Source organism: Neodiprion pinetum, chromosome 4, assembly GCF_021155775.2.
Source record: "Neodiprion pinetum isolate iyNeoPine1 chromosome 4, iyNeoPine1.2, whole genome shotgun sequence".
Lineage (NCBI taxonomy): Eukaryota > Metazoa > Arthropoda > Insecta > Hymenoptera > Diprionidae > Neodiprion > Neodiprion pinetum.
The window spans coordinates 26162987-26190381 of record NC_060235.2 but is presented as its reverse complement, the minus strand read 5'-3'; the positions used below and the strand labels follow the sequence as shown (position 1 = coordinate 26190381).

Sequence of the window (27395 nt, the reverse complement as noted above, 5' to 3'; positions counted from 1 at the left end):
GACCCGCGAAGCTGGTGGCCCCGCGACTAGCCGGGTAGAATCCACGATGGGTTCCTCGAGCCCGTGTCGGTGCCCCTGGATCGGGGAGGCCTCCCCCCAGTGGCCCTGGGCTCCGCTAGCCATCGAAAACGGAATCGAGTGGAAGGGTATTCGCGTCGGAACCTGGTACGCGGTCGGTCGCGCGGTGCTACCATACACCGCCGAGGTGGTGATAGCCGCTGAAGCGACGGCTACGCTCACCACCGTACTCGTCGTCGCTACCGTGGTTAGCCGGGTCGCGATGGTAATATTCACTGGCTCTAACAGCCGCGAATCGCTAGCCCTTCGGGGCTGTTCCCTCACCGGTTCCGTAACGGTCGCCAATTCGGCCAACCCCGCGAAGACATCCTCGTCCTCTGGTTCCCAGGTGACCGTCAAATCCCCGCGCTCACGCAAGAGGTGCCGTACGTACCGGTCACGACGCACCAGTATGCTACCGGTGGAATTTACCCTCGCGGTCACTAACGCCAACTCGAGCTCATCGCTCGTCATGTCATACAACCACGCGCCAATGGGTACCTCCGCCATGTTGACTTCACCCGCGAAAATAAAGAGCAGAAATGAAGGTAAAAGCACGCAAAAGAAATGAGAAGTGATGAAATTACCAGAACGCAAAAGCAAACTGTTCGAATCAAAAGACAAAAGCCGTAGGTAGAGTCTGAGCGCAAGCAATGATACCCAGTATGGATACTTCCGCGAAACTTGTTGAATTAATTCGCTATTTTCCACCAGCACCAACAGAACGTGAGAGAGATGTTTCCTCGTATTGGTGTAATCACCTCTATTACCTTAGCGATATCAAAATTGCGAATAAAAGCGACAACAAAAGAAATACCGTAAACAAAATAAAACAGAACAACAAAAAAAAAGACAAAAGACGGGCTGGAAGAAAAAGAAAATATGTTGTCGCATCAGCAACAAAACCAAAAAAAAAAATTTTTCCAACCGCGATGCTGAACTCCGTCTTTGAAACACACAAAAAAAAACAAAAACAAAAAAAAATATTTCGAAATCGCAGAAAACAAAGGAAAACAAAAGAAAACCAAAAAGGGAGCAGAAATCCAAAAGCGATAACAAAAGAAAATAAAATGACACAAGCAAGAGATTGGCGGTAAAAGCAGGCGATCTTATCCCTAGTATTAGAAATATACGGTGTGAATATACACGGGGTACTTTTTCGCCACCCGGTATATTCGTCAAATCGTAGCCTGGGTCGTAAGTCGCAAGTTTCGGTGTTATTCGCCACCCTTTGTATCCAATTTTATTCTTATCCTTTGTATTCAAAATTGTCTCGCTGTACTGCAAACGTCAACACGCTTAACCGAAGTGTCACGCGACCTCTCTCGCCCGTAATCTCCGACCGCTGTTTTCGTTACGCGAGCGCTATCCGTTACCAATTCGAAATTTCCAAAGCGCGCAACGCTACTTTCTTTCTCGGAAATTTACAGCGGAAATTTCGCGAAGGCCCCACGTTGGGCGCCAATTTGTGACGTGGATTTTTCTGCACCTCGGTTACTCGGAGCAAATAACCGGGAACTTACCGCGTGCACAATAATTTGGCGTCCACGATGTACCCTGGATCTAAAACAATATCGCGAAATTTGTTGGGCGCCTGGCGTGGTCAACACGCCTCGAAATCGGTCATACGATATACCGCGGCCATATGCTCGGTAGCTCAGTACCGCGGAGAGGGGAGGGGTGATTTTCGGGTAGAGAGAATTGCAACACCAGTAAGCCAACACGTGCTGTGGCCAAATTACTATAAAATTACGATGATATATTTTTCATCAGAGATAATACAAAAACAAAAAGAAATAAAAATTAATAAAAGAAGTCAAAAGAATGATAATACGACCACGCAAGTCGTCTTTCGCGATTCCAAACACAATGTTACTATTATCTAAACTAAATAAGAAAGGTAGAAATACTCCAAATAAAAATAAAAATAGAAAAATAATAACAACAAAAAAAAAAAGGTGAATAAATCTAAGAGACCTCTACGGCCTACGTGCGCTAGTCACCGTCTTAACACTATCCTACTTCCTACAAACCAAAAACAAAATCGGGCTCGACGCGCTGCCCGCGAACGTCCTCTATACAATGGCGCTGATCGCCAACTTAATACTAACTGATAATACAAACAAAAAAAAAGAAGAAAGAAACAAAAAGAATATCAAATAACTAAAAAGAATATTAAATAACTAAAGTGATGCGAGGCTCGTCGCGACACCCGCGATCCTCCTCTAAAAACGCATACGCTTATCAGCACGCACCCGAGCTTCACTTCCTCGGCGACGGCGGGTCGCAGTCGCGAATTCGAATGCTCCCCGTGATTGCTCGCGACCTGTACGATAATCGAAGCTGTGCCGGATGACGTGAATTGACCCCGTGTAACGGACTTCGGTCACACTCAAGCTCGAGACAATAACGTCTCGAGTCAACCCGTGGCTCGACTTGATTTTCTGGATCCCCCGAAATTAACGTTACTCTCTTACGCGCAACTCAGGCTACGGTCACCAAGCAAAAGAATCGGCAAACGAATTTCGAGTACTTTTCGACACGCAAACTAACAAAAGAAAACGGCTACCCTTTTTCGGATCAGCCTTGATTCAATTACCCTCGAAATTCGATCGCGAGAATGTTAACAACGCTTACCGCTCCACATCCACGCGACGAAGGGTCCAACTCCCTCGTGACGATGGCTGTCCATCATTCCTCGCGATCACCACTTCTATACTATAACGCAAACCCAAAGAAAAGCCTGACCTAACGCAACTTCGCCACGTGACTACTGTCTTAGTTGGTCGCCAGAACTCGAGTGATCTAGGATGGTCGCAACGCCGATCTCGTCGCGCGAATTTTCCGTGACGTCATCACCCTAAGAATGCGCAACAATCGATCGGTCATCGATTTTGGGGATTGCGCAACTTGCCGCGCACCTGTCGTCTCTACGCGGCGCAGAACTTAAGGCTAGATCGCGATGTCGTCTCCCGCGCAGCTCTACGTGGTCCTGGGGTTGGGCGGGGTGGTGCTCCCTCGTCGCTAGCTGGTACCTCGCGGTTGCCTTGGTTGGGCGTAAGCGGGGTAAGCGGGGAGGCTGCGGCGCGCCGGCCGCCAGCGGGAATCGCGTCCGCCTTGGATTCCCTCGCTGCAGGGATCTGCGTTGCCTCCCCCTCCGCAGCCTCGGTGTCCTTCCCGCAAGATCGTCGTGATTTCGCCTTGCCTCGAAAGATGTTCGGTATTGGAGTTGGTCACTGGAGGGTAGCCGGTGCACTCGAAAAAAAAATTAAAAACAAAAGCCTGAAATATCTGGGTCGCAATGCTCTATTTCGTCCCTGTCGAAGCTCGGGTGCGTGACTCCAGTTCTGGCGCTCTCTGAAATTATTCCGCGACTCGATTTTCTAGACCCTTATCCCTGGATCTCGCCCAGGGTTCAGGGAGTCTCTTGTAACGGGCAGGCCTAACCGAACTGCCACGTTACAATACTTAAAATTAATATACAGGGTAAAGTTACATACATGTATAGAGACGAAGAAGAAAACCCACAGTTTTGATTGTTTTTCTTCGTTATTTTTTTCACGGATAAATAAGTTAGGGTTAGAGCTTGCTACTTGTTTAAAGTAACAAGTGAAAAGAATGATCGCGTAACGTTTTATATTTAGTATACATACCGACAGAGTACGTATGGAAAGTAAAATAAATATGTAATATTATCATAAATATAATTATCTTGGTCAGACTGCTGCGGTGACACACCCACTCGTCTTGCTTGCCAAAGTTTCTCTTACATTAATCTAGCCAGCTATTGACTATATAAGTATACGACAACTTGACAAGGAAAACACGGGCGTCAATAAATGAGGTACGAATGATGACGTAATGTGGATAAGCGTTCAGCTTGAAGAGGAAAGAAAGGAGTGAGCTCACGGTGATCGTCACGAAAGGAAAGGAGGAAAAATATCAAAAGAAGACGTCGGCTGTCATCTCAGAGGGCGTACGACATGTCACGTGTGTATCATTGTCACGCACGATTGTGCATTTTATGTATATGTACAACTCGCCCCTCGAGACGACAGCGAGCACCGTAACGCGAAGTGTGAATTTATAATATATAAATATATACATCTTTATATCGAGCCCCAAATATCACTTATAACTCTCTCCTCATTCGGCCGATCCAACGCGCGTAGCAGCCTCTCGTTAAGAGCCCAATTCCGGCCGATTTCTTCCCCTACAGCCCCTACGGCGGACACTTATCGAGAGGCTACCGTTTTCAAGCACAAATACAGATTCTTACGCTAAGTTAACGTCGACGCAACGATGTTCTCATGATACGAAAACTAACAATGGCCGAGAGCCAGTGTCGTTCGAGAGCGCAGTGGATGGTGTTCGGGGCCCGAAGGGATTCGTTGATCGCTAATCGTTCAATCTTGTGATCGTTTCGTTTCCGCGGCGGATCCTCAGTTCGCGACCTTGACGAATTCCGGGTTGACGTTGCAGTTATCTGCGAATGCCGGATGCACGAAGCCCGGCGACGCGTTTCCGTTCTTCCGGTCCACGGCGCGCACTCTGACGAAGAGGAAGGCTGCCACCAGGGAAGCGACCACCACGACCAATAACAGCATCACCAAGCCGGCAACGAAGCCTGGCAGCGACATGCAGATCGTTTCCGAATCGGTGGTACTCGCGTTCTGTATCACTACCGTCGAGTCGTTGCCCGCGTTCGTTCCAAGCGCAAAGTTCACGTCTCCGGGTGCGACCACTTGGATTATCCTGGATGTGTTAACGTCCGTCATTTCCTGGGCAGCACGTTTGTACACGTGGGAAACACCCAAGTTCACCGTCTGGTAGATGTCCTGAAACATAGCGTCAACGATTTTTCTTACTCGTGGGAATTTCGCAAACGAACCGTTCTAAATTCCGACGTTCCGCAACATTTTGTAAGAGAATTCTTCGAGAGTAACTGACGACGTTAAAACCGATTCTATCGTTTAGATATCATCGTGACAGCTAAACGTACGGTTTACTTATTCGCCAAATTGAAGCAAGATAGTGAAAATGAAGCTCAACGTACCGTATGAGCTTATATTAAATTATTTAGATTCCGGATTTTGAGTTATATGAGACTGATGCTCAGCTTTAAGCGCGTAGCGAAAATGCGGCAAGAGTTACTATATATAACAGTTTCACTCAGAACAGTTTAAATAACCCGTAACTTGTTCAAACTTCTAGAGTTACGAGGCTCCGCCCGAAATGCGTGCATCTGTCTAAAGTGCTCAAGTTTCACTGATTTAGTTTCAAACCGGGAAGATTCCTGCACGTTTTTACGCTTCGTTGCGTGATTTTCAAACTTTGGCGGCAATGCTATGTTATTCACGTTTCTGGTTTTGAAAATTAGTCTAATTTTTCCCGAAATTCTGACCATAATCAAGTCGAATACAAGATTCGACTTATTATTTAAATTTATATTATCGAAATATTTTTATAAATCGACAAATCCTTTTTCACCGTGTATCAAGAATCTCACGTTTAATTCGTTAACTTCTTGATAATCTAGATGAAAATGAGAAGAATTGTATCTTTCATAAAGATAACTGAATGCGAAACCATACTTCATCTTATCTAGACGATTTTGTACATAGGAATAACCTTCCAATCTTCACCTCTAACTAATAATAGTCATTAGTTTATGTAACGCTGACCATAAAACAAGCTATAAACTTACAGAGAAATCATCCACATTGGCGTACACATCTCGTCGCCTTCGGGCTCCTCTGAGCTCAGCGGGAAGTCCTTCAACGGACCTCGGGCGACCTCCAAGAGTGGCAAGATTGCCCTCGAGTTCGTCGGGGCCGACGGTTCCTTTCCTCTTGACAGTTTGGTACGCAGCTGCAGGGTGTCCTGGTAGCGGAGGTGGCGGAAGGTGGATGCGGTCATCCTGCGAATTCTGGGGTGCGCTGCTCGCCGTAGAATCTCCGGGCGTTGAGCTCGGGGACGAAGACGAGGCCTGGGCCTGCGGTGCGGGTACGACGTCGGGACTTGGCTCGCTGCGATCAAAAGATACGAAACGTGAAAAAGAATTCAGCCAAGTAATTTTCTCTTCTCATCACCGATTCTCCACAGGTTCCACCGCCAGAACGCGACCGATGAAAGGCGGCAATGCTTGTCTCACCTAAACGCTCCTGCAGGGCCACTGGGATGCCTCGGGTCCGGATAGGCCGGAGGAACGCCATACTCCGGCACCGGAGGCACTCCATAATCGGAGTTGATCTGGCCTAGACTCTGGGGACCGACAGGCACGCCATATTCCTGGGTGAGGCCGGCTGGTGCTCCGTACTCAAGACCAGGATGACCGCACTTGGGCTCCGGGCAGTTGTACCGGCAGACTTGAATCACGCACTGGAAATGGACGTTCATGCTGTCCGGGAACTTGAACGCTTGGAAGTAGGCGAAACTGACCACGGATGCACTCGGCCCGAAGTTCTTTATCTTTTGGAACCTGGAGATGAATGGTTGTGTACACACTCGTGTCGCGTCGCAACTTTTTTCAACCAGTCTCGTAAGTAATTGTAAGTACAAATGTCTGGTATACAATCATATTACGTTGGTATATCTGTTCTTTACTCGGATCCCTGTTTTCTTAAGAAGTGTCGTTTTTATTGTTTCACTGTGTAAACGCGAGAAGTTACAAAGTAATGCGTGAGAATTTTTGTTCTTCATATCTGAACCCTTACTCCGAAAATTGTCGCTTCTACTGTCTCGCAGTGAGCCCGATTTGTCGTTATACTTTAATGAATTGCTAGACCGTGACGGAGAATGTTACGAAAGATGCTCTTACCTGGACATAATCTTGGGTCGAACAACGCATCCATACTGATCAACGAGTTGAATCGGAGCCCTCTTGCCGTCGTGAGCCACGCAGTTCCTTACAAGCATGTCGAACTTATTCTCATCATCCTTGATAGCTAGGACCATGGTCATGGTCTGTCCGATCTTGACGATTCCAGATACTTCAGAGGCCCAGGGTCCCTTGCCGACCTGGATCTGCATCCAGCACTGAAGATTGTCGCCGAGGAAGTTGGCCGTTACGGCGTGGAGCATGTCGACTTGGAAGGGCCTGAAGGTGACGGCCTTCTCGTAGAAGTCGTACCACGTGCAGCGGAGCTTGCGGGCCTGATCCCAGACCTCCTGGACGTAGTGATCGTACTGGATGATTATCGTGTTCTCGACGTAGCTGCCCGAGGGCGTCGGCGCTCCGTAGGCGGCGACGTTGTGATTGGCGGACGAGCTCATGCCGCAGGATTTCAGGTATATCTCGAAGGTCGCGCTGAGGTGACCCGTGCCAGGTTTCAGGTGCACGCACCGAGGGTCCGAGTAGAAGCCCTTGCTGAATATCATCCCGTAGAACGGCCTGTCGAACTCGATGTTGACCCGCATGTGCGTCTTCTCGCACTGTACCTGGAGGTGCTTTATCTGCGGCGTGTCCGGCGACGCCAGGGGCCAGTTCTCTTCCGCCGCGTGGGACTGCGGGGGCCCATATTGCGCCGGGGGACCATAAACCGATCTGTGCTCAAGGGGAAGAGCGCTGCTATCGACGAGGGGTGCTTCGCACCTCACGCTCTGGAAAACAAACATATCCACGTCTTGAAAATACACCCTAACTTTGGTTCACGTGAATTTTTTCGCGTCAAAGTACTTGAGGAAATGCTTTTTTCCGCTAAAGAACAAATTCTTTTTTTTTTTTTTTTTTATCACCACAGTTTTTCATTTCTCGACCTTGCAGGGACCGATGTAATAACTCTCCAAATTTACCGGGCGCACATCCGGTGCTGTGGAAATACCTCGCAAGTACCGAGTACTTGGACATACCTATCTTTCTAGGTGAGGCATGAGGACAAGCTTGAGCAACACGTGTTTGTATCGCGGTGGCGAAACGAACCCGGCGTAACGGACGCACGCGTTATGACCAAGTGTCTTCTGGTTGACCTGTTCGAGTCTTGCCGCACCGAGGCCGAGCTTCGGTCAAACGTTATACCTTGGAATCGTTCTTCTTTCTTTTTTCGTTATTTTCTTTTTTCTTTCTTACTTTGTCTTCGTCAAAATAGCCGCTTCAAAAGCAGACCCAACGCAACGGTACCGCGCAGAGCCGGTATTACGAGAAATACAATGAACGAATGAATTCCTCCGATAATAAAAAATGAAACGTCAAGTTCACTGTACATAAGCGGCAGTTCAAGATACTAAATCTGTTTTTTCGCTGATTTGTCACGAAGAAATCTGCAGAAGCTAGACTTAAAATTGGCACGGAAGATTCGCATCAATACTTGTAGTGAGAAACGATTATTTGTTTGAACTCATGTCATTTCAACACTTGTGTTTATAAATTCTCAGCTAAACCGATGAACCGAATTACTTTTCTGATTCAATGCATGGCTAAGGACGAACCTATCTTGACAATTCAATATTCCGTCGTCGGTAAAAGCAAAAAAGTGGGAGTTAGTACAGTAAGGATTGAGACGTCGCCGTATAGCGCGCATACTGAATGCTAGATGGATGGATGGATAACTTCAGAGTTATCTGTTACGTTAACCCAGAATGCGGTTTATAGCCTAGGGCGATAGGCGCGCGAGTCACGAAGAAGCCCCATGAAGACCGTCCGACTAGACGCCGGCAGTGTTTTCCTATACACGGGGCCGTCCGATTATCTCAATTCGGTATAGTAATTTTTTTGCCCGAGGTAACTCTCAAATTAACCTAATTCATCGATTCTAACCGAACTTTATAATTCGGTTGAAACGGTTTTCTGCCTGTAATTCGAAGCGACTTCTCCGTAATAAAAATTTATTCACAAATGGTTGTAGTTTTAGTATCCGTGTCTTTGACGAAAAATAATTAATTATAAAAAAAAAAAAAAATTCTAAAAATATTTTCTTGTCTATGAACTCTCTTTGGGTTTTTAACGAAATTTCGATCAGTATTTGCTGTGCCAATTTTTTATGAGAAACTGATGAGACATGCACGTTTGATTCGAAGTTCCTGCTTTATGAATTGGATTGTCAAGATCGATCATTCAATTCGTTAAACGTGTCAAATCGAATTGGATGTTCCAATATAGCCGGTAGCGCATAAATTTGGAAACCGAAGTGGTCGATGAGTGACGAAAGTTTCGCGGTGAGCGGCGCTTACTGGCGCAACTGGAAAGATCGTTTATAATCTCAACTGCGAGAGATTAGAGCGAGCGTATCCACCTGCCTGCGGCGTCGCAAACTATTGAATACATATTCATAAATTGCGTGTGTTCGTTAATTTCAAGAGACGACTGGTAACGCAGTATTAACTGTTTCTTACGCCTGTTTTACTGTGAGATAGATCCGAGTGTTCGTTACGCTGCAGCAATGACCTTCTTATCGTACACGTTTGATTTTTCAAAACTTTGTTTGAATCTGTGACACACGACCAAAAGTCCGGTAATGAAAAACGGCAGCTTGATTACAAGATTTATAAATTCGTAAATTGAACCTTGAACCGCGAATGGAAATGATTCTTGATACAATGTCTTGCCAATCGGTAGTCTCCGGATAAAATTCGTTAGGATAAGAAGACACATTACTACAATTACGAGACACGTAATTAGAGAGTAAAAAACTGTTTTCCGAATACTCATGAGCGACCAGACCCCTCAACTGTACGGGTATCGGCATCCTCGTGGATCTGACCATTCGTACAGTGAATTATCGCGAGAGAGGATATAATTTCGGATAATTAACATAATCGGTTCGGAACGCGCGAGGCGAGGATCAACGACGAGAGATGTACAGCTAGGCGAAACCGTTCGCATCCGATCTCCGATCCTTATCCGAAATGTTATTGCAAATCGGTTGTAAGATCGGATCGAGAGAAACGGGAGTCGGCGAGCGAGCGAGTTGACTGTCAAAAGTAGTAAAGTAAACAAGGTGCGATCACGCTCTATGAGCATAACTGTACTCAATTACTTTTGGGCATCGTTTTAAAACCTGGTCCGGCCACTTCTCGTCTTTTTAACACCACACACGTCGTTCGTCACTCCGACTCGCCGGCATGTTCATCGTGGATTATACACGCACCAGTTATTAGAAATACGCCTTCTCCGGTCGGACACGCTTTTGCTCCCCCGGTCAGAACCTCTGCCCCCCCCCCCCCCCCCGAATTTCTCGCGCTTATCGGGGGTCGTTTGCATCTCGAACTCGCCACGGATTCGGTAATTCTCGAAACCACTTCCCGCGATACGCGGATTGCTCCAAAACACGATACTTGTTATGCCGCTTTTTCATGTAAAATTAATTCCAACCGGTGTCGTTGAAATTTTGCTCACCGTAAACCGCGATGAAGCATGGAACTTCTAGCTTTTCCGACATTCGAATTGTTATTGATTGTTCCAACTCGGTACGTTTTGAAAAATTTTCAAGAAACTTTTCAAGATTTATGTTCCTTACAATTTTTCACCAATCCGAGGAACCAAGTCAGAAAAGATAATTGTGACGTAACTGAATCGGTATATCTATTCTGTCAAAATTAGTCTTATATATTTAGATTGATTTATTCAAAACGTATGTCTTTTCATAGGATTATTTCTAGTTTGTCAGACAATTTTGAGTTCAATAATATCAGGAATTATAAAACTGAAATTTTTGTTGTTCGTGTATAGGCATTTTCTTTTAGTTGGTTCTCTTTTTTTTACATCGCTGCTTTAACTCTGAAACGCATCGACATTTTTCAAATAACATTTTTCTCAGGTTGTTACTCATTTGCCAATTTTTTTTAAGCTTGAAAAACGTCCATTTCGAATATTCACATTTCGGAAAAATCTTTCAACAGTTCTGTGTTAAACAACGATAAAATCCATATCAAATCTTTTATACAAATGCTGTCAATTTTTTGATTCGCTGAACCAATTGAAGTACATTTCATTCAATAAATAGAGCAAAATTAATCCATCCCGCAATTTTGGAAATACGTGTGAGTTTTTTTGAATAATGTTTTCAAAAGAAAGTGGTATAAAAAATTGTGCCACCAAACGGGAAAAAAATTATTCACGAATAATTTGAAATTGAAGACATGAATTTGAGATCGACTATTGAAGTAATCAGGTGAATTAATTGCTCCAACCAACTCCTTGCAAGAATACTAATTATATAGTTATATTTCATCACTGTGTGAAAAATATTCGAATTCATTGTAATTGTTTTAAATTAAACTTGATTGTAATTAAAGTATTTTACTAAACAAAACAATTCTCAAAACCGAATATGCAGATCAATACGCAACTAAATCATTTTTTCCTTCAAAAACGCTTTAAAATTATTTTCATCCGACATAAAATTCTTCCATTATAGTACTCGGCAAAGCCAATTAAAGCATTCAGGTTTCAAACTGATATAACAGCGTTCGAGTCGGCAAAACGTGTAAAACAAAAAGGCAAATTTTTTCCACGGTGCAGGTCACGGCGCTTATGCATCACTGAGGACGCGCGAAGAGGACGGGAATTAGAAAAGACGGCACAAGCAAATCGATGTACCGGGTGGGTAGAAGCAGAACAAATTGCCACACCGCCTGGGACAATAGAAATCGTCAGAGTGTTCGGGCCAGCCTTAGCTCCGGTTTGATTTCACTTTTCCATTGTCGCTTATCCCGTGACCGGCAAACCGAGGCGGGCAACGAACACGCGGACACTTTCACTCACTCGGCGACGATTCCGGAGACACCTCTTCACCAGTTGTACAGTAATTGTTCTCGGTAAAAGCGCGCGATAATACGGGCCGATAAGGCCCTCTTGGCCCCCCGTCACTTCGTCTCGCGGTTAGAAAGCGAGCCGCCTCGCATCCGGCTCGACGACCGTTCGGGTTAAATTTGAGAAAATCCTGGCGAGAAATTTTATCATAATTTTTTGTACCACCGGTTTTTATAATGCGCTTTTTTCCTTAATCGTTATTTCGGGAGTTTTCGGTGAAAATCACCGATCAGCGTCGGCTGATAGGCAACTGAAATGGCAGAACATACGTAAGATTTAGCTCCGATGTTATCTAAGATTTCTTCGAGGTTTGTTATCTCAGTGAACTCGAAGAAAAAAAATTTTTTTTTTTTTTCGTCTACAAAATTTATTAATCCCTCTGTCTTCACACCAGTGATGTCCAGAATGTTACACGAAACACGTCACTCGGTGTTCAAGAAATTAAAGATCTTATGAGTGACTTAGTAGCGAATTTCGTATTGAATCACAATTCAATCCGGAAGGAAATTCTGATAAACTGTTACCATAGTGAAAGAATTGTTTAAATTTATAGGAAAATTCTACGAGTCTTGAGATAATAGACTTGAATAGTACTGCTGTTGGTCAGATTTTGCGAGCAGAGGTTATTAACAGAAATCTATATTCTCAATTGACTGTTTTTGAATAATTGCTCTAGTTGATCAGAACGTTGTATGTGATTTTCTGAAGATTTTGACACCTAACGAAGTGCAGAATTTATTGAACAGAAACCATTCTATAATAAGAAAAAAACGCAAGACTTGGCAAAATTCAAAATTCTGTGTAATCGAAAATCTGGAAAACCAAATATACTGAAATCAAGTTCCAGAAAAATTGGCGAAAGACATGGCTGAGTTGAATTTCAACACAATTTCAAAGATTCCATTTTCCAAAATTGGGTTACTTGCTAAAAACAAAACGAAAAAAAAACATGTTTGAACAGTCATTTGAAAATTTAATAACCGGACGCTCTTTTTCCATTGATTTATAGTAAAAAGCAAAAAAAAAAATCAACAAATGACAAGGCTGTTCCAATTCGGCTGCATCTCGCATATATGCCACTCGTTTCAAATGTACGATGAAGGTAATTGCTCATTTGTCAGGGCAAAGAACGCGTGACGGCATTAAGTAGAACGCGTTTCATGAATGTAGGAAGTAAAGTTTCACGAAGGAACTCTTGAGCGCCTGTAACGTCAATTCTACTTCTCTCACAAAAATATTTTATACTATCTCATTTTTTTTCGCCGTCTGGCTTACTGCAGCTTATTGTGAGGTGCGTTTTGATGGGAATATTAATGGATACGCTTCAAACCAACTATAAATAATTAACAATGGGAATTGTCGGTTTAGTTTGACGGTTTAGCAAATTCACGCCCCGCCGTGATTTCTGATTTGATCCACATTTTTTTACAATTTTTTCCCAACTCCGAAACCCACACATATTCTATTCCATTTTTTTTTTTTTTTTTGGCCAAGCATTATGTGTTCATAAATGATTTAGGTACATGAAGATGAAAATTCTATATCAGTTAATAATATTGCAGGGCTTTTTTGAAAAACTGATCAAATTTTTTTCTCGTTATTATTGCAGCAATTTAAACCAGTGAAAGAAATTAATAAACGAAGTATATCAAACGATTTTTAGTTATGATCCGTAATTTTAATAATAAATTAAACCAAATTTTAACCGATTTCTCTCAGAAATACTTGCATCAACAATTAGTGAATGTCTAAAAAATCGTCAAATCCAAGTTACTGCAATGTTCAATTGAATAAATTTGTCGAAATTGACTGTATAAACGAATGAAACAAAGAATTCTGAATTATCATTATTTAGTACAGGATTGTTTCTAAAAACCAGCTTAGATTTACGTTAGCCTCGAAAATAATTGCGAATGAAAAAAATCCGTAACAAAATATTGACGGACTTTTCGGGAAAGTTTCAACTGTGACACAAATGATCAGGGGTTAAATCCGAGACAGCCAAACTTGAACAAAACTCGCGTGCTCTGGAATGGCCTATATATTCTAAACGCAAATTTCTGTAACGGAACAAAACACAGAGGATAATGCAAACGGTATATTGGCGTTTTGAATCGAGCCACTGCACGGTGCGTAATTAAATCGAAGTATATACGTGTAATAATTGAGCTGAGACCAACGAGGTTCCATTCAGCAACTCGTTATACATGTTGCCTGAAGTCGAGTCTAAGATGAGTCGTGAGAATTAGGCTGGGAATAAATCCGGTAACCTCGCCAAGTACGCGACGACTATGGAATCGTGCCCACCTCAACTGGCAGGGCGCGTTCTAGACTCACTTATTGTGGGTTACGGCTAACTATCCGCCTTTTAATTCACCATTGAACTAGTTTGCCGGTTTATTTATACACCTGGCAATGAGCAAGACTCCCCAGTCCAAAACAGCGACCCAAAAATCCATTCAACGCGCAGCGGTTGACAATTTTTTGAATTTGTTTCATCAATAATTTTCAAATTCCTGCAAGTCTCGATGGATGAATGAATTAAAAATTTTTTCTTGTGACTGTTCTGTTAAGGAGCCTGTTTGGCCAAAAATTTATACTTTTCAATAATTTTTTCACGACATAGTTGAAGATTTAGTATTTATCAACTTATTATATCACTAAGCTACGAAGATCTCTTTACAGATATCGATGCTTCGTTTTACATCGCTTCACAATTGTTAAAAATTAAGGAGAACCATTTTATTTCGTTTTAAAATGGCTCATTTTATTTAAAAGACAAAACTAAATTTACAAATTCTAAAGCTTAACGTTTCAGTATATTTTCGTTTTTTTTTTTTTTATGAGGAAATTTCGGAGCTTACAAATATAATAATTTAAATAATACTCTACGCACGACTGTCTCTTAATAAAATTAATAAGAATTATGAATTTTTGGTCAAACAAGCCTCCGTAAGAGAAATGAAACAAGATGCAGCTGAGATAGATGACTGAGTGACTGAACTACCAGCGGGTTCTTTTTAAAAACGGTTTTCCGAATCCCACCTTGTTGCCCGGAAGCCGGAGATTAGGATCGGAAGAAAATGTGAGGTGGAGACCAGCTGTGACTCGAATGTGAGAAAAAACTTGAAGAATATCTCCATCGGCCAGAAAAAGGTGAAAGAGCGAAAAGAATCGGGGCTACAGGTGTTTCTTTCTTTTTCCGCTCTTCTTGCGATGTTCCGGGAAAACGATTCTCGAAAAGCATCTGTTGTTTTCCAATTTTCATAATCGCTCGGGGACGCGAAAAAAGTTTCCCGAAGTCCCTTCGCCTCGAGGAGAGAAACTCAAACCCTCCGGCAAACTCGACACTCGCAGGATCTCAGCGCGTGACTTGACTCCGAAACACTATCGGCTTAAATCAAATCCAAATCGCCTAATGGACCGTGTAGGAATTCTCCTGAATAATTTTCTCGCATGACATTATCAGCCGATTTGGTAATTCTCTTAGTAAGAACAAAAAAAAAGAATTGAAACCGTTTATTTAAAAATTATTCTAAGTATAGTATCACGATTTTCAGAGAATGTTTACATTTTATGACATCTTACGTATGACTTTCTGTGTAATGCTCGAGAGTTGTCAAGTTACTAAAACAATTTTCTCTGTGCCTTGGAAAACGCCGTATTTTTTTCAAATTCCTCCAGTGGAACATATTGAACCCGATTCTTATCACACGAATGTTTGAATGTCTCTGGAACTTTTTGCAGTTTTACTTTTCGTCATTACCTTCCAATTTAATCCTTTAATTCAATTTCTACGTTATGTCAGAAATGTATAATCGATTTTGAGTCTAACCCACACAGGAATCTAGCGTAAAGTTCAATTGAAAGTGGTTAAAGATATTTTTCCGACCAGTAAATTTTTCTAATCTCGTATGTTGCATATTATTCTTGCGTTCAAGTTATCGTTATCTTAAAGTACAGGATAACCGAAAACTGTTGCGACATATAAATATATAAACTCGTGTCATGTCTGAAAAAACATTTGAAACAAAGCCAGAACCATGTCTATAGACTAAAAGAAGCGATAAAAATGTTACGAGAAAAATGCATGGCCAATTAAAGAGACTCGAAAAATTGACACAAAGAACTCAGACTCCCGATAACTTTCCGCCTTCAAGGGATCCAAGCTTTCGGAACTTGCATAGCGATCTTCAAGTAAAAAAGTATCGTATGACACGAGGTAGTCGAAGCGAGAAGTTACGAAGATTCGATGAAAATTGCCTGAACGGCGAGAAGAGCGAACTAGTGAGCGAGATTCTTCGTCGATCATCAGGGCGATGAACAAGGCGTGATTATCCGGATAAAGCAAAGCCAAGTCAGAACCGGCGTAAATTTCTCGGGAAAGAAAGCTACACCGGTGATCGAGAAACGCGCGATCGTCGCCGGGATCGCAAGTTCGACTAGTCCCCACGTCAAAGCGCGGGTTCTCATTCATTCGGACGGTTCCGTCCGTGCCGGGCAAAGCCTGGAATCAGGCCCCGACTGGAAAGTGCATAGAGCAAAGCCGAAGGAGGGCGCTGCTGCGTCCGGCGTGGCGGTCTGACCTACAATCTTCGCTGCGTCGAGTGGAGGCGACGTACGGCGGGCATCGGGGTACGAATTTTAATCGCGGCTAGGTAACGAAGTCGGATATTACGGCAAAGAGGCGGCAAGTCCCGGAGGAAAAGGGCCCCGCGGGACGGTCTTATTTTCAAGTCATCATACTTACAGCAAACAGAAGTGGCAGAAGAAGAGACAGCGCTGTCTTCCGTATGGACCGCCGCGTCCTGTCCATCGTGTACACGTCTGTCTATAACGAGAAAATAAATGATAAAAACTTAAAAAATTGAGTCGTTACGGTTGGCTTGGTAAAAGGTTTTGAATATTAACTAAAATCAATCAACGATTCGTTCATGCATTCGTGTTTTTCATTCGGCAAACTTGAGGTGAAACAGATCGCCGAGAGACTTGCGATGCGTTGACATCAACGATTTATCAATTCGAAAGTACGTATCAAAAATCGTCCGTTCCTCTGCGTATGAGTTCTTCGTAAAACGGTATTTTTTAAACGCTTCGGAATTCCCGAATTAATTAATCTGAACAGCGTTGGGTGATATTTGAACGATGGAAATGACGAGTGACGAGCGAATAATGAGAGTAATTTTCACAAACTGTCTGGATAAATATGGTCCACTTGGAAACGAACTTCCGTCCTAAGTCGAACGTATCTTCGTCCGTAGTCCGTCGTCTGTGCGTGCAGTCAATGTGTCCACTCACTGCGATGCGGGGGTTACAGAGAAGGAAAAGGGGTGGCGGAAGGAAGCCGGTTAAAATTATTCCAAAATACAAAAGACCAAAACAAAAACCAAAACAAAAAAAAAAAAGAAAAACAAAAAAATTAGACGAGATATTCGTGCTGATTGTTTTATTTATTTGTATATAGATTTTTTTTTTTTTGTTTTTTCACTGAACTGTATTAACGTGCGTGTCTTGTTAATTTACATAAGACAATGAAGTTTACTGTATTTTGAACACGATACTTGCACTTTTGATAGATACGTATCACTAATTTTTAGCGTTCATCGAGTCAAGCGCGCGTGTTGATTCAGGGCCCAGAAGGGGACTAAGGCCCAAAGTGGCTTTCTTGACCGCCGGGAAGTGACTGAACGGCGAAGAGGCGCGAAGTGCAGCTTCGAGGCATGTCCCAGTGACCTACTGTCGGGCCCCTTCCCCCCCCCCCCCCCCCCCCCCCGCCCCTCTATCGCCTCGTATATACCTGTGCCATCGCCGCGCGCGTCTCGCGATGCTACAGGTGAAAGACGTCGCGGGCCCGCGATCAAGCGGGCCCGTCTTTCTCCGGATAATGAGAGGGGCGCCACCTAGCGCGTGTTATACCCATCGTAAGGAGGTTGCCGATCGCGAGCCAAAAATCAACACCTTTTTCTCATTTTATAAAGATATAACCGCGCGTTGAGGATTTATTAAATTATTGTGGTGGTAAATCGTGAAGACATCTTTAAAAACGCAAACATAGAACGTACTAGAATTGTAAACAGAAGCTTGTAGTTGTTATATCGATAGGTATTTCATTTTAAACCACTTGAAAATTGTTTTAAAAAATATTGTAGATTTGTTCAATTTTATTCTACCACGGCTTATTTCCTTCAGTAGACTAATTTGTACAATTCGTTCGAACACTTTCTGCTCATCAATTCGGCATGGTTAAATATTGAATTTTACAACGTCGCACCGATGTGGATTATGATTAATAAGTGGCGATGTTGAATTGAATACTGAGAAAAAATCGAAAATATGTTTCAGTGACTTTGTAGAAAATAGTATACCGAATGAAATGAGCTACATACTATAGAGTGAAATTGAACAAATCTATGTACACTTTTTTTTTACCGTTTCGACGCGATTTGAAATGAGGCATCGATATCTAATCCAACGAGTGTTTGTTTTATTCCTGTACATCCGCCTGTTGAATATATATATATATATATATATATGTATACTTGACACTGTGAATACTTATTTTGGTTTCGGCTCATCACGACTGGGTGAATACCATTCCTATTTCAATCTGTGCCTCGAGTCACTTTCGGGTCTCGAAGCACGGTATAATGCTCCTACTTGCAGGCTCTCAGAAAATCTGTTCGATACGTCTCTAGCTGAATCTACTAGGTCGAGTATAAGCAGATATCTCTCAAAGGACAGATGCGGGTAACATAGAAAACGGGTGCTTGGTGTTTTATTCGAACGTTTTCTTTATATCCTGTCTGAAAAGTCCTTTTGACGCTTGTCAACTTTCTTCAATTATCAGATTAAGCGGAATCAGTTTGTGCGGAAATTTGGTGATAGAAATACCGGCATTCCGATAAGACACACACATTTTTCGCTAAATCCGTTTCACTTCATTTTCTCAGGTCGAATTGCATGATGCAATATCATTGAGGTTATTCGAAATAAATATAAGAAAATGATTTTTCATTCGTTATAGTAGAATATTGATAAAAAGTCTGTTTATTTCATTTGAATAAATGCGTTAGTACGTATTTTTTCGAATCACGCGCTTACGTTGTGTTAAAGGATCTACACATTTTGTTATACCCTAGGTGTTCTACTGAATAATTAAAGGATATGAAAATTTCATGAAATCGTAAGACATTTCTCAGAAATATTGTTACGTAATAAGCTTGCGCAACGCGTACAGTACAGAATGCATAAATGCAAGTACTTATCGTGGGTGAAAACGAACTGACCCACATTCTCACCCGCATATGTGCGACCATATCGCGCAATTATTGAACCCACTAACCGACCCAACGACCACCCAAGGCGGAAGCAGAGCTTTTACGAAAACAGCTTATGCTCAGATAACGTTAAAAATGTGGAACGTGAAAGTGTCTAGAAACAGATTTCAGACGGCGAAATGAATAACGGCGGTCTGAATCCTGACTCGAGTTATTCAGGGGAATATTTATGCCTCGTTGTGTCAACATTGCTAATTTTATTTAACATTTTTTCCGCGAATTTCGATCGGTTAATATTTTGACAAGAGATAATAGCCGATTTTCAAACAACTTTATAGGATCTTAGAAAATAGAGGAGTGTATTTTCGAAAAATCCAAATTAATACTGACGTTTTCGAGGCTTGAAATTTTTAACAAATAAGGCAATCGGTACACTTTCTCATCTACAGCTGCTTGTATATCGAGTGCCTAAATCCGAAGTTACGGTCCGTAAAAAACCGTCAAAACAGGCCAATTCAGACATGTGCCCTCAAGGTATGACTGGCTTCAACGGCTCTTATATCTTCGCGGTAAATCATTAATGCGAACAAGTTTCTTAATGTGACAAGTTGGTTTTTTTCTTCCACGCTGCGTGTATATTTCTTTTCTTTTCTTCCTCGTCATTATTTACACGTCGTGTGTTCCGTTCGGTATTCTTGTAACTATTTTTCCTGCATTCGTATTACGTCTACGTTTTTACAGAATTTATACAAGTTAACAATGGCGGTTTTATATCCAATTCAAGCATTTGAAAAATTGTGGGTGTTGAAATTTTTTTTAAATCCTGCAGCGGGGCGAAGGCCGATCGGCCAGCGATACAAGGGTGGCGTCTGGGAATGCCAGCGTAATCCTTTTTATCCGTTTTTACCTGACCGAGAAAACAGCCGCCCCCGTAGCGCACCCTTATGCCCCCGTCTTTAACTGCGGCCCAAATCTAAACCGGCCCAAAAAAATTGCCCCTGTCCTCTCTCTCTCTCTCTCTCTCTCTCTCCCTCTCTCTCTCTCTTTCTCATCGGCATTCCGGATCCCCGACCTGCCCCGCAGTCTCTCACGAGATGAACCAGCAGCGGACAGGATTCGGGCAAATAAAATACCGGGACCTAAGAGGGGCGAAAGTGGGCCCAAGGCCCAGTCGTCGGCTCCAGGTGGTGGTCCGGGTTTTATCCGAAACGGTGAGACTCCTTTCAAGAAAATCCTGGGCCCTGGTTAAATTTAGGATTACGTGAGATTTTTCACGGGGTCCGATTCCCCCGAAGTTTCGGGCCCAAAGCAACGGAAATTCTCGCGGCGTTATTTGCGAGAGCACTTTGCGGTAGGACAAATATTTCCGCTGGACGCGGAAGTCCCGCTTGCCGGGTCAAACTTGCAGATCCGAGATTAAGGAACTAGTCGAGGAGTGGCGGGGAGGAGGGGAGGATATCACCGACGGCGAGGGGGTAAAGTAAATATAAAAATTCAGCCAGAATTACTCCGCAAAAGACGCGTAATCAGGCCCAGCGATCGGGTAGCTGGATCTGCCGACAACCTTGCATTTTTATTCGAATATTCGCGACTCGTCCGACCAGCTGAGTCGCAAGCGGCGTTGACCCGCCAAATGGATCAGCCTTTTTCATATATCGCGAGAATTGAGTAACGCGTCGACTCGCGCTTACCGGTTATTTAACACGTTACGTCTTGAAAAAATTCTCCATTTTCTTTTGCTTTTTTCGATGCGTTACCGTCGATTGAGAGTGAAAAAATTTATTTGATAAAAATATGCATATTTTAACAAACGTATACGTAATTGTTTCACTTGAGAAATTTCAAAATCACTAGAAAGCAAAAATTCCCTGACCTTCACATTGGTAAATCAAATTTCAGTTGCGCTCCTAAGCCACGTGAAGATATATTTACATTTATTAGTAGTTTAAGCCTGAATTCAGTCCAAATATATAGTCCAAGTCGTCGCGAACTTATTCTCGGGATTTCTCCCGCAGGATACCTTCGATTAACAATTCAAATCCCTCCGACGCCTGCAGCCAAGGGACCATTGCGCAACGGAATTGAGACGTTGACCCTTTTAAATCTCTTTTCTACTTGTCACCGCTGTTAGAAAAAGGCGCTTAATCATCGAACGCCACGGGCGAAATTCTCACGGGAAGAAGGCTCGCGAATGGAGAGTTCATTCATGGTAATTATGCCGAAATTGGCACCGAAGGCGCTTTAATTAAATTAGCCAAAATGGGAACAATATAAAAAAGAAAGATGTGGTCAAGTATCTTTGCCGTCATTTACAAGACGGAAATAAGAAACGGTGAATTTGTAGATGGTAGAATATTGCATCAGAAATATTTTCGAAATATCTGATTAATTCTTGCGTCAATATTAAGAACTTGAAAAATGGCGTTAGGGATTTTTTTAATGACAATCTTAGTGCTAAATATGTCTTAGATTTTTGATCGCAAACCTGAAAAAAAAAATACTCATCGGTAAATTGTTTGAACAAATTTCGAATCTTTCGATAAGTAATCATCCATTTTGTTTATGCTTTAATTTTTCATGGAAATTGAGTCAGGTTTAGGAATTAGACTATTTTTATTTCCTACAAGATATTATTCCGCATGAAAACGTTATAATTTTATCTTGCCAATATCCGCGATCCTCTAAAAATGATTAATCGGTAATTTTTTCACACACAAAAAAAATTTGTAATCGAAATGTGAATCCCAAAATTTTCGAAAAAGACATCATAAGATTAGTAAAATGATAAGAACGGACGGAATTTCATACTTTTTTGCAAAACGTAGAGTATTTTACAATGCCAAAAAACAAAGCAAAGAACATTCGTCCGGCATACGGTAGTAAGATTGTTCTCATTTTCGTGATAGGTATCATCGCGCCTGAGTTGCCGTCCAGAAACAAGTCGTTCCTTTTCGCCCTCCGGCAGGATTACAAAGTATGCGTACAAAGATCGGTTCAATATAATCTCCATATCGAGTTGGCGCCATGCCCTAATCGCGACTGTCCGTCGAGCAGTTGGGCAATAATTAAAACGGCATATAGCCGGTGCGTAATGTACAATCCATAAAAGCGTGGAGCTCACGAGCAGCTCGCACTCGTCGAGATATCTGGGCCGGATTCGATCGTTAAATATGGTGAGGAAACGAGAATGAGGATCAACGAGAAGGCGCGGAAGAAATGACCGGGAGAAAGCGTACCGAAATCCTCCTCGTGCATCGGGTTTCGGATCGGCTTCGAGTACGCAGAGTCACGCACTAATCGAGGCTGGGACCGTCGCGGCGTCGGGCCCAAATCTGACGAACGTGTGAACGTTACGGGCGGCTAATCGTACAAGCTGTGGATGCAGGTATCTAAGCTCGGCAAGTCGAAGACTAAATTTTTCTTGCTACCAGCTCGTGGATAACTTTCGAAAGCATCGCCGACATGTCGGGTTTCTGTGTCGGTTTCGCTCCCCCCGTTTAAAACCAACGACACGGATTACACGCCGTGTCTGCATTGTGTGCCGCATTCGATGCAGCTCGAAAGGACATTGTTACATTATTGAAATTTTCCTAAAAGTTGGCCACGAAGTTTAAATGGAACGAAGTTCTTGAAGGATTAATTGGGTTTGCATACATTGGGCTGTTTCAGATCGGGGCAATTTTTTTTTTTTTTTTTTACGGATTGGAGCATACGCCTTAGTTGTTGCCTAATTAAAAAGGTGACTCATGTACTACATTGCTTTTTCCCATTCAAATAACTTGTTAGGATTTATACTTGTTCCAGCTTCTGCACAAAATTTTCGGAAATAACTACCATATAATACGGTTTGACAGTTGGACTGGCTTCGTTCTCAATGTGAATAATAACATATTTGATTTCATGGATGTTGGAAGGTCGAGTTCGGTCCACCATTTTGAACGAAACTAAAAAGAGTCATTATCGTTTTTGAATTTAGTTTAATCATTTAGACGGTCGTATACGTCTTATAAATGAGAAAAAGTAAAAAGTGATACCCAAGACTGAGAATTTTGAATTGAATTGTATTTTCAGTCTTCAAAAATTATAGAAACGTCAGTATCGTTTTGGCATGCCGTTCAAGTCTGATTTGATTTGATACCATAGTCGAAAATTCTTTGTTAAAGTCTTTTTTAAGTTGTATTTTTCAACATTCTTCGCGTATAGGAAAAATCATATGACTATGCTATAGTTATAAAATAATCTTGGATACGAATTTGATAGAAAGAGAGTAAAAATTTTCATGAAGTAATATTAAATATGTATACTTCCAAGAAATCGATTCAGCAACTGTATAAAATGAACGGATCTTGTTATCTTTAAAACGAAAAACGACATATCAGGTTCCTCAAAATCTTTACACTGGATTCATTCGAGAACAGGAGAGTAAAAAATGATCTCAATTTCACATCTTTATCGTTTGAATTTTTCGATCTTCGTTTGCCTTTTATTTGTCCTGATTAAAAAATCGTCGGACTTGTAGATTTCGGATGTCCAAGCTTTGCGTAATATTATATTTCCAGAACAGTTTTCTCAACGTCAGATTAAATTCCAAACGTTACATGTGCAGTTTGCGAAATCGATCGTTAGATAGGATCAAACAACCGGGCACTCTCTTTGCGAATCTGTCTATACAGGGCACGCAGTCATGTAGTCAGCCCGTTATATCTCACCTTGCTGCAAATAAAATCCGTTTCTTCCGTGTAGGAAGCCCAAGACTCCCCCATTCAGCCCTTTGTACCTACTTGGGACAGGTGCACCGTATGACGTGAGGGCACAAAGTCCCGTTAGACTAGCAGCCATATGTCGCATGAAACCCCAAAAAAGATGCACCGTGCCTCGTGCGTCAAGGTGGACGCGTACGGACGCGTGACTTCTTCATTACAACCAGTTGAGTAATGAATATGAGGAAAATAAAGAACATAAAAGAAAGAGAGACGAAGACGTGGAAAGAAATAGGCGTAAGTGTGGGATCAGGCACCGCACGTAACGCCCATTATTCTGAAACCTGTGCAGAGAGAGAGAATGTTAGACGATGGTGTCTAGGATGGTTTTTACCGCCATCCATGAGACTCGCGTGCGCGAACAATGCTCGTCGGCTACCAGTTTTTGCTGAACGTAATTTCTAGACTGTTTTAAATCAGGGCAATACTTCTGTTCATTTTGCTCGAACAATGTCTCGGAACGTTGGCTTTTGAGGGAGAAGCACATGGGAAGCACTTCGGGAGAATTATTTGTTGTTCGAAAAAAAGTAACGTTGACACCTCTTTCCATTAATTGAATACACGACATCGCCCTAATCTGAAACAGTTGCGTGAACCCAAAAGCGTAAGGTACTAATGAATTCCTCCATAATACCATTTCGGTTTAGAATGATGAAACTAAGAATCCGCGCAGCAGCCTGGGAAATTGGCCACGTCTAATTTAACTCCGCAACTATACGATCGGCGGAACTTTCTCGCGGACTACATTACGATTCGCATCCACGATATGTGTGTACGGTAGTCGGAGGAAGTTGGAGTTTTTAAAAAAACTCGGCAATATGCTGTTCGCAGTCGGCGTGTACGTAGAATCCATGTTTAATGTAAGGGATATACGCGAAGACCGTAAACGCATAACTCGTCGGCCGGTACGCGTTACAACCGGTTTAGCGTAAGATTCAGAGGCTCGTGACTTCTCTTTGAATATACTTGGGTATACGAGCTTCATTGAAGCGGTGGTGACGCTGAAGAATAACGGAAAAAGTTACCGCATGGCGTTAGTTCCATTGAAAATCACCCGCGCAGGCATTTTCAGCATTGTCTTTTGCCGCCTGGGATCAATCTTATTTCGTAAAAGCTTGTTAATTGCTCAGAAATACGTAATACGAAATCAACGGTGTAACGCTGATTTCCTCAAATCTGATCTCAAAAATGCTGTTCTCGTCTGCAAACAAAATTGATCACCAAAATCAAATGTTGATCAGATCCGATTTTTACTCGGGAATGAATTTCACGAGCTATTCGTGCAGTTTTCGGCTGCAACAATTGTGCGACGAATCGAGAAAACAGGTATAAGACAGGTGTTGGATTTTATTTTAACGCGGTGAAGAGCGTTACTAATTAGAGAAAAAATGGGAGTCACCAGAAGCTGGCTGCAGCCCCCAATTAACGTTGGGACGTGGGATTATCATTTTCAGGTCAAAGTTATATCCGCGCTCGGAGCCGTGAAATGAGTATAATGCCGAGAAGAAGCGGTGAAACTTAGCAGATTGAGCATTCTATTGCGCATGACCGAGCTTGGCGGATTTTCAAACTGACGCGGCTTGTGGAGGTTACGTAGGTAGGTTATGCGAATCTTTTTAGGTTAAGAATATCTGAAATAGTTTACCTATTGATTCGGTTAGGCTAAGCAAACTGTTATTGCCAACAGACTGACGACTGATCACTGCTACGAGTCATTCAAACCACATAATTTGAAATACGCCGCTCGAATCGGTGAAGTTTGAGAACTCACGCCCCGTTTTGAGTAAGTTGGCACCCCTGCTTTGCAGACGAAATAATGGCCGGGGTTCGATCTCGTCGACCAATAGAGTTCAATTATTTTTCTTATGCGCAGTCGGTCGCTGAGCCTGTTAAGTTTCACCCGATTCTCTCGGTGTAAGCAGAATTCAATTCCCCTGGACAAAGTGTAAAATTAACAGTCGACCGACTCAAGCGACTGACAGTCGAGAAAAAATAAGAAAAATTAAGTCGTTACGATAAGGGCGAATCGTTCACCGAATAGGCCTCAGAGAAAAGTTGCAGTTTGCCCGGAACTTGGAAATTACGATTTCTGCCTCTCTCTTTGTGTTTCTCCCTCCTCCAGCCGCCTACTGTTTTCTTTTCAACGCTGCTGTATTCCGGGCACAAGGCGAGCGTAAGGAGAGGAGAGAGAGAGAGAGGAGAAAGGGAGAGAGAAAGAGAACAGACGCTGCTGACACACTGACTCGCTACCCCACATATCAGCTCGGCACTTGACTGCCGTCGAGGGAGAAGGGAGATAACATCCACAATCACGAGTGCAATTTAGCACTCCGATATTACGAAGCCATAAATACCCGTGTATGCACTTTTATTGCTTCGTCGCAATTGATTTTTATCGTCCGGTTAGTTTCGCTAGCCTCATAAATGATCTGCATTACCCGATGAAATTCAGCTTTTTCACCATATTTGGTGAAAAAATTTCATTGCCTAGGTATGTGTGTTAATTCATATCTCTGTCTGATGAAAATTTTTTTCATTTTTGAATGACAAACTCTTCATAAATTGCGGCGGGAGTTAATAACGATGAAAGCCGCAGGTAATAAGAAGACGATTCTTTTCGTGAGGGAAAAATTTTTGTGTGATAGCTAATTACGCGAGTCAAAAGTTGATTCTTTTTTTTTTTTTTGTTTGTAGTTTTATATTTAAATAAATGAATTTTGATTCTGTGCATCGAATAATAACCAAAATTTCAATTTATTTCTTACGAAGTTGACTTTCTTCTTTTTTACGTTGATGAGTAAGTCCTTCAAGTTTTTGGTTGATAGCTAATATAGGTGGCAGTATAGAGTGAGCACGATGGGGGATTACGCTTGGGGTTTGATACAAGGAGTCCGTACGAACACATACAAGAGGTACGAAAAAAGTTCAGTTTTGAACTTTGTTTATCAATTCTTTTACCTTTTCAGTTTATTATTAATTATTATTTTTTAACAAAAGTGATTTAAATGCGTAATTGAAGTTTGATTAATTGTTATTCACAATAAATGTTTCAGAAATAATATCATTTTTCTTGAAATTCGAAATATCGATCTAGTTTTTACAAAAGCAAACTTTATCTAGTAAAACTATTTTTTCTTTTACCAGTTTCGTAGAAGAAATCAAAATTTGAAATCTATAACCCAGACTCAAATTTCGCGTTGACCGGTGTTATTTTTATCTAGTCTCATCACTTTTATCACATTCGTAACACAAAATTCACCGCCAATTTGATGTTAGTAGAAATATCGACGAGATTATGTGATGTTATAAACTTGGAGTAAATTCACGAACCTTTTTTGGAACGGTAGAATAATCCTATGGCACTTGCACACTGTCACTTCAAATAAATATATTTTATATTTTCGGTTTGGAACTTGGTAATCTAGTTTAGGAAAGTATCGCACATACAACGAATTCTCGTTTGGCGAGTTAAAAATATGATATAAATAAATAAATAAATAAATATGTACTATATTATGTTAATGGTAATACAAGTCGCTTGATGCTACTTTG

General features: G+C 42.1%; 1 protein-coding gene across 5 annotated transcripts; it reads right to left on the bottom strand.

Moving 5' to 3' along the window:
• Window positions 1-3527: 3527 nt before the first annotated feature.
• Window positions 3528-27395, bottom strand: dyl (dusky-like). 5 transcript variants are annotated; one of them, XM_046621110.2, is made up of 6 exons: window positions 27174-27395; window positions 16557-16637; window positions 6878-7659; window positions 6212-6538; window positions 5765-6086; window positions 3528-4895 (listed from the first exon to the last, which is right to left on the bottom strand). In XM_046621110.2, the coding sequence occupies exons 2-6, from the start codon at window positions 16620-16622 to the stop codon at window positions 4500-4502; spliced, it is 1893 nt and encodes a 630-aa protein (XP_046477066.1). In that variant the 5' UTR covers window positions 16623-16637; window positions 27174-27395; the 3' UTR covers window positions 3528-4499. The 5 variants fall into 5 exon arrangements, with proteins under 5 accessions (XP_046477066.1, XP_068991443.1, XP_068991445.1 ...); XM_069135342.1 differs by lacking the exon at window positions 27174-27395 and adding an exon at window positions 17368-17499 and having other exon boundaries at window positions 16557-16633; XM_069135344.1 differs by lacking the exon at window positions 27174-27395 and adding an exon at window positions 17372-17489 and having other exon boundaries at window positions 16557-16633.